General features: G+C 34.1%; 1 protein-coding gene across 1 annotated transcript; it reads left to right on the top strand.

The window, feature by feature from the left end:
- The first annotated feature begins 2,154 nt into the window (after nucleotides 1-2,154).
- Nucleotides 2,155-7,001, top strand: LOC131595229 (probable inactive poly [ADP-ribose] polymerase SRO4). The gene is made up of 9 exons (XM_058867530.1): nucleotides 2,155-2,345; nucleotides 2,532-2,702; nucleotides 2,816-2,922; nucleotides 3,013-3,251; nucleotides 3,455-3,528; nucleotides 3,611-3,662; nucleotides 3,780-3,834; nucleotides 3,911-4,250; nucleotides 4,461-7,001. Exons 2-6 carry the CDS (start codon nucleotides 2,556-2,558, stop codon nucleotides 3,617-3,619), a joined length of 576 nt encoding a protein of 191 aa, XP_058723513.1. The 5' UTR covers nucleotides 2,155-2,345; nucleotides 2,532-2,555; the 3' UTR covers nucleotides 3,620-3,662; nucleotides 3,780-3,834; nucleotides 3,911-4,250; nucleotides 4,461-7,001.
- Nucleotides 7,002-7,272: the final 271 nt, after the last annotated feature.

The raw sequence follows: 7,272 nt of genomic DNA, 5'->3' as shown, positions 1-7,272 counted from the left end.
TATAAGAATTTAATATTATCAAATCTTTATGAGAGATTAGCATGTAAACTTGAGAATATTTAACACTTGTGTTAAGTTAAAAAATGATAATATTAAAAAAAAATTAAAATGCGTTAATTAATTTTATAACATGGAAGTTAGTTGTAATAATTGCAAATAAAATATTATTTATACTAAAAGTTATTAAAAAGAATTGTTATTTACACACTAGAATATTTTATAGCATAAATATATTTTCCGATTATTATGTCAAAATCTTCCATAATATAAGATTATTTATTGTATTATTATGTTACTACAAAATATAAGGAAAATAAAATAAAAAACGCAATATGAATAGTTAAGTAGAACTTATCAATATTAATCCATGTTGTAATATCGCCGGTTGATTTTTATTTTATCATTTGTAATTTCATTTTTATCTTCTAAAATTCCTTACAAACTCAAAAGGAATTCATCTTGCGTTATAACCTTAAAATGAAAATCGTAACAAATATTTGATTAATTGCATGTATAGATTCACACCAAATTAAGAAAAATGAATTATTAAAATTTTATAAATAAATAATTTAAACATGGTATAATTTAAAACATGAATTATATTATCTGCTCACAAAAAAAAAATACAATATTATAAAATTACCTGACTCTCTTGACATTTATATCCATGAATGATAATAAAAGAGACACATATTGCATTTTCAATACCAATTTCATTTGTGCCAAAGGAATCTTCACTTAAAGGTTCAGTTGAAATAGAAAAAAATACTTTTTATCAAGAAATATATATATTAACATGATAAAGGAGGTGATAAAGGACACATGCATCAGTTTTATAAACACAAGGACAATATGTTTCTTGAAAAGGTAAAGACTAATGAAAGTATATAATTAGAATGAAATATAGATTTCACTACTAATGCGGTTGAAATATACAAATGATGGTTGATGTGTTCGCCGTAAATTGAAGTTAAAGTCAAGCATTGTTATTATCACTCAAACTTTGAGAAATTTTATGACATGCACACAGTCAACTATATTAAACCATATAATTAAATATATATATATATATATATATATATATATATATATATATGTGTGTGTGTGTGTGTGTGTGTGTGTGTGTGTGTGTGTGTGTGTGTGTGTGTGTGTGTGTGTGTGTGTGTGTGTGTGGTGTGTGTTAAAAAAGTCTCACATCGCTTATTTTTGTGAAGGAAAATAGAGCCTAAAACTATATATAGGATTCAAGTTTTTCTTTTTAAGATGCACCTTTCAGAAACACTTCAAACTTGTATTTGACTTTCTTTATTTAACTTAGAGATTCTTTAAGTTAATATATATATATATATATATATATATATATATATATATATATATATATATATATATATATATATATATATATATATATCACTACTAGAAATTTGGCCTACGGCCACGCTAAAATTGTCCACAGCTCAGAAACTGTGGCCACATATATGATTTGGCCATGGTTTTCAATGCGTAGAATTATGTTATAAAATATTGAATTTGGAGTATGAAACTGTGGCCTTTACTTCAATTGCCACGGCTAGACAACTGCAGATATTTTTAGCTGCAAAGGAAAACCGCGGCCTTATAATTTTCACTTCAAACTGTGGTCCAAACCTAAAAAAATATATCCCTCCAAAATTTCCCCCCTTTTTTTATTTATTTCCCTCTCATAATTATTTTCTTTTTAATTTTTTTAGGATTCCTGACCACTACTCTCAATTTCACAAACCCAAACCCTAGCAGCTTCACATTTCTTTACATTTCCTGACCACTTTCAACCCTCACGATATTGAAAATGAAAAATAAGAGGGATTTAGGTTTAGAGTACATGTGGCTATCGGGCTTCATGTTCCCTATTCTTCTTCTTCTTCAACATGAACGGCGGCCACCTACCACTCCGATCAAATCTCGCCGTTGTGATTCGTTTGCATATCGATTTTTCCGTCTCAATCGATCCCTCTCTGTTCTCTCAATCTCGAAGCCTCTGATCTCATCTCCGATTCTGTTCTCGACATCACTCGCTCCTCATCTCCGCTTGCTCTCTCATCATGAACGGAGCGCGACGGAGAAATCGTTGGTGAGTTAGTTAGATGGAGGTTTGAAATCGTTGATGTGGCCACGTTCAGGTCCACCACCGCAACTGTAGCTCAGCCGATATAACCCTCCGTCACGCATCAGCCTTTCGATCCCATAAGCGCAGCGCACACGACGCACAACCTCCCACAACACCGTCAATCCGCAAGCCACTTCCGACGTCGCGCAGCAAGCTTCCACCACCACCTCACAGCTCATCGACTTCTCAGCCCAAGCAGGTAGATCCATTCCACTTCTTTTACATTTTTGCTAGATGAAAATATTTGATTGTTTGTGTATTTGAAAGACATAAGGGAGGAGATGCAAAGATGAAGAGAAAGTGCATTTGTGTTTCACGTCTGAATTTTTATGTGTGATAGACTTCCCTAGACAATTTGTTTACAATATGCAGTTGTATGATTTAGGTTTGCAAGTTTTTGGAGGTGTCAATGTTATCTTTTTCACCTGAATATGGCCCTAAGCTGAAGGAGGAATATGTGATGGTGAAGCATCTACCTAAAATTAAAAAGGATGAAGACTCCCGAAAGTGTTGTTTGTCCGACTGTTTTAATTGTTGTAATGACAATTGGCAGAAGGTAGTGAATTATTTTATGACCTGGAAATTTAGTGGTATCATTTTAATTCTAACTGAGTAGCTTTTATTATTTCGTATTAACTTCAGAGTTATCGCTTTCCTGTTTGTGTATAGGTGTGGGCTGTACTGAAACCTGGATTCTTGGCATTGCTGGCACATCCTTTTGCATCTCTCCACAGTCATAGCATGTGCCTCTCTCTAGATGATTCTCCTCTCCAAAGGTTCCTTTCGTTCCTTTGAATTAACTGTGTTTGTGTTTCAAGATGAAGTTATTTATATTGATTGAGTTTTGAAATTTGTGTTTTGTGCAGTGTTAAAAGTTGCTTTGTTGGAAGAGATGGTGTGAGGCATTTGATTTTGTGTAGGGTGATTTTAGGAAGAACGCAGATTGTGAAACCTGACACAAAACAATGTTATCCGAGCTGTGAGGATTATGATTCTGGTGTGGATAGTTTTTCAGCTCCAACCAAGTACGTGATTTGGAGTAGTAGAATAAATACTCATGTTTGGCCTGCATATGTTATAAACTTCAGGGTTCCTTCATTCAAAGGTTTGTGTTTATGTCTTTTTCAACATTTTGTTGATGTGTTTAAATAGAACAAGGTTCTATCCTATCCTATGCAGTAAAATGGCAGTTGGGTCATAATCCTATCCTATGCTAATTTACTACTTTTCTACTCGCTATTTATTTTTCTCGCAACATATAAGTGATATAAGCTTGATGATAATCTTTTTGGTATGGTAAAATGGAAGGAGGATCAAATCCCATTCACCAGAGGCTGCAGCTTCTTTCAGTTAGCAAAAGTAGAAGAAAACGTGACAATAAAGTACGTAGCAAAACAAATTATTGAATCAGCAGTTTTTTGTTCAAAACATATATATCTATACTCACTATATAATTAATTTCAGGAGAGCTAAGATATTTATCGAATCACTAGTCAAACCTAGAAGCATAGTTTTGGTAACTACAAAATAGAAACCGACTCTTTCAAGTATTCTAATTCTTATACTTCATATCCTATTGTATTTCTATTTCCTTTTGGATTGATTCAATTTGTGATGTCTTTTGAAATTTCAGTCTATGTTGAAGGCTGTGACCTCATTGTATGATGACTTTTCAAAAGCAACAGAATGTGAGTCAGAATTCATAGATTTTACATTAACTTCAATACAATACTAATATTCATTAACATATGTACATTACCACAGGAATACTTGGAATGCTATCAACCTATTCATGGGATGCCAAAGTGGTGATAGCATTAGCAGCATTTGCAGCCAACTTAGGAGAATTTTGGCTTGTTGCTCAACTTCACGCCACCAACCATCTTGCTAAGTCGGTTGCATTGTTAAAGCACATTCATGAAACACTGAATCAAGTTGATGATTTAGCACATACATGCTTTGGAACACTGTTATGATGCAGATGACAACAAACAAAAAGAAGTATTTGAAACACTTCAGCGTGGACCGAAACGAAGCTGAAGTTCGAGAGGCTACAATCAATGATGCCATGGTACTCAGTTTATAACCCTTCGCACAGCTGGAGGTATCTAATATATCTTTATACATTGCTTTTTATATGTTTATTTACTCTATGGTGTGTACCTTACTATTTTATTGGTGTTTTGTGTGTGTATCATGGAGGTGGTTTTATAAAGCAAATCAAAGCATGTAATTTGACTTATGCTTTTATATTATGTGAATTTTTCATGTTTTTCTACTCATGCTGAACTGATTTTTGATATGTCTTGTGCAGGGTTCGAATGCAATTCGGTTAACTGATGCAGCAGGTACCTGAATATGTGATGCTGAGTTGTGGTTTTGTTGGCAGGCTGATTTGTGCAGGGCTCATGGTTCAGCATAGTGAGGTTGGAATGTGCTGAGTGTCTTGGACTGAATTTCCTGGATCGTTTCGATTTGGCAGGTTATTACTCTGAATTCATTAATGCATAATTCAAGTCTGTTTTGGATTGAATGATATTGAACGAGTTATGATGTGCATATGGAAATGAATGGTATGGTTTGATTTAGTGTATGGTTTAAGATTGTTAATGTGTATATGGTGAAAATGCTGCCTTGTGTGATCCTGTTCTGACTTATGAATTGTGTTGATGTTTAACTTGTGGTGCTTCCTTTTGGTTATGAATATAGGGTTTGATGAGGCTGCAATGTATTTTCTACAAATGAATGTATATGACCGTGCCTTTGGTTTATGTTTGGATTGTATAAGTATTATATGCAGACTTGCTGCAGTAGTAAGTTAGAGTCGAATTAGGGGTTGGTTTTAATGTATGGTGATATGGTTGGATACAAGTCTGAACTTGGTTATTTTTTTATGGTGATGTTGTTAGCTTTAGTAGGTTACTGAGTTTATTTAAATAGGTTGCAGTGGTTTTAGTTGCAATCCTCACAGCATGTTGAAGCAATGTTTTCATATAATGATTGTTTGTACTTACAGTTTCTCATACAATGTGGGTATCAGATTGTTTCTGACGTTAATATATCCTTGAAATATCCTTTTTCCCCTTTTCTTTTAAAGAAATTATATTTTGACTTCAAATTCGACAACAAATTAGAGGGAGCAGAGAGCAGACTGTTATGGATAAACTATTTCTACACATACTGTGGTTTTGTTATTTCTTATAACTTTCACTGCTGTAGCACAGAGAATGAACATTGACTCTCAGTTAATTTGATATTAATGACCTCTTTTTGATCTCACTAATTGATTGATCTGTCACTGATGGATCACACCTCTTTTTTCATATTGCACATATCAATCTTTTGCCCAATTGATTTAGAGAGTGCCTTATTCTGGTGTTTGCCTAGATGAGTGATTCTCATGTTTGGCTTTATCAAGCAGTGGTTCATGTTGAGTGGCCTTGATCATAATACCTCACAACTGGTATTTAGACCCAGGTTCGAGCTCTCTTTTATCACAAAATGCATTTTTATTTGTTGTTTTTTATTGCAGACCTTTTGAGTTTGTTTGTACTCATCAAGATTCTTCTTTGTTCTTCCATTCTTGTCCTATCAATTTGTTTCCTTGGGATGGACATGAGTTTGAACTTTAAACCGCCATCCATTTCGAAGTTTGAACTTTTCATTTTCAATTTAGTTTATTTAATTTATTATTATATATAATAATATGAGAATGAACAATTCATGGCTTTTCATTTTCAATTTAGTTTATTTAATTTATTATTATATATAATGATGCTGTTATGCTATGAAACATTAACAGTAACTTTGAAGAGTTAATGATAAATGGAAATTTGGTAGAAACATGAATTGTTAGACAACTTCTGTCAACTTATCCTAACACGACAGTCCTACATTCGGAGGCACAGGTACAAATTGTTTCCTACCTTTTCAAAATGAAAGCAAAAGCATCATACTGCAAAAAGCATCATACTGCAAGATTAGTTGTTATGTCTATTATGTCTCCAAAAAGCTTCTTTAGGTGTCATTATATAATTAATTAGCTTCTTTTGATTTATTTCTAGTTTATTATACTAATGGTTTTCCATTGATGACATTGCAGGGATATGCTGATGAATGTTAATTGTCTAAAGCAGCCATAAGAAGAATGAACTATATTGTGGTGATTCATCAAGTTAACAAAAACACCGAATATTGTTGTGAAGTATTGTCGCACGCTCGCGAAAATGTGAACAGAGTCGCCACCAATATATTTATCCCATAAGCGGGAAAGGAATATCAGAAAACCTGGAATAAGGAAAGGATAAGGTCTTGCGACCAGAGATAGGGTACGGAAGTCGGTTACGCAAGGGGAAGGTACTAGCACCCCTCACGCCCATCGTACTCGATGGTATCCACCTATGTTTGTTGCTATCTAAAGGGTGTATAAATCTAAAGCTTAATTACTAAGGGGATGCATGCAAATGAATGAAAAGAAACACGGGGAAAATAAGGGTTATAAATAGTTGTGCTCGCTTAGGCCCCGCGACCTAATGGCTACGTATCCTTTTCAGGAATCAGAGCGCCGTAGTTCGGCTCTTTAGTTTTTGTTTGTTTTTGTGTTTTTTAGTTGAACAGTTACATTCGCACTCCGCTGCTCGACCTCTGGAGTCTTAAGCTGGGAATGGAGCGGAAATAACGTGTCCGATTAGGAGAAAGAGTGCCCTGAAGGCAAGAGAAAGAATGCCTCGGAGGCAAGAGAGAGAAGAGGAAAAATTGGTTTGTGTCTTTTATGTGTGATTCCATGATGGACGAAAACCTACTACAAGGCATCGCATCACTTCCTCACTTTGATTAGCTCTGAGCCTTTATTAGATATTTTGAAATGTTTTTGGTTAGGTGTCTTTTAAGGGAAATTAATTTGTGACTTGAATCATGCCATAAAATAGAGTTTTTTGAATATTTAGAGAATGCACATCGAGGCCTACGCCACAATCGTTTCTCTAAATAAAATACAGTTTTTGAATATTTAGAGAATGCACATCGAGGCCTACGCCACAATCGTTTCTCTAAATAAAATACAGTTTTTGAATATTTAGAGAATGCACATCGAGGCCTACGCCACAATCGTTTCTCTAAATAACGGT

Source organism: Vicia villosa, linkage group LG4 (assembly GCF_029867415.1).
Source record: "Vicia villosa cultivar HV-30 ecotype Madison, WI linkage group LG4, Vvil1.0, whole genome shotgun sequence".
Lineage (NCBI taxonomy): Eukaryota > Viridiplantae > Streptophyta > Magnoliopsida > Fabales > Fabaceae > Vicia > Vicia villosa.
Note: the sequence above shows the minus strand (reverse complement) of the source record. Positions and strands in the feature narration are given on the sequence as shown.

Coding starts and splice junctions, on each gene's coding strand:
- LOC131595229 (XM_058867530.1), top strand. CDS start 2,556: ATGTTATCTTTTTCACCTGAATATGGCCCTAAGCTGAAGGAGGAATAT. Junction 2,703..2,815: donor GTAATGACAATTGGCAGAAG/GTAGTGAATTAT, acceptor GTTTGTGTATAG/GTGTGGGCTGTACTGAAACC. Junction 2,923..3,012: donor GATGATTCTCCTCTCCAAAG/GTTCCTTTCGTT, acceptor TGTTTTGTGCAG/TGTTAAAAGTTGCTTTGTTG.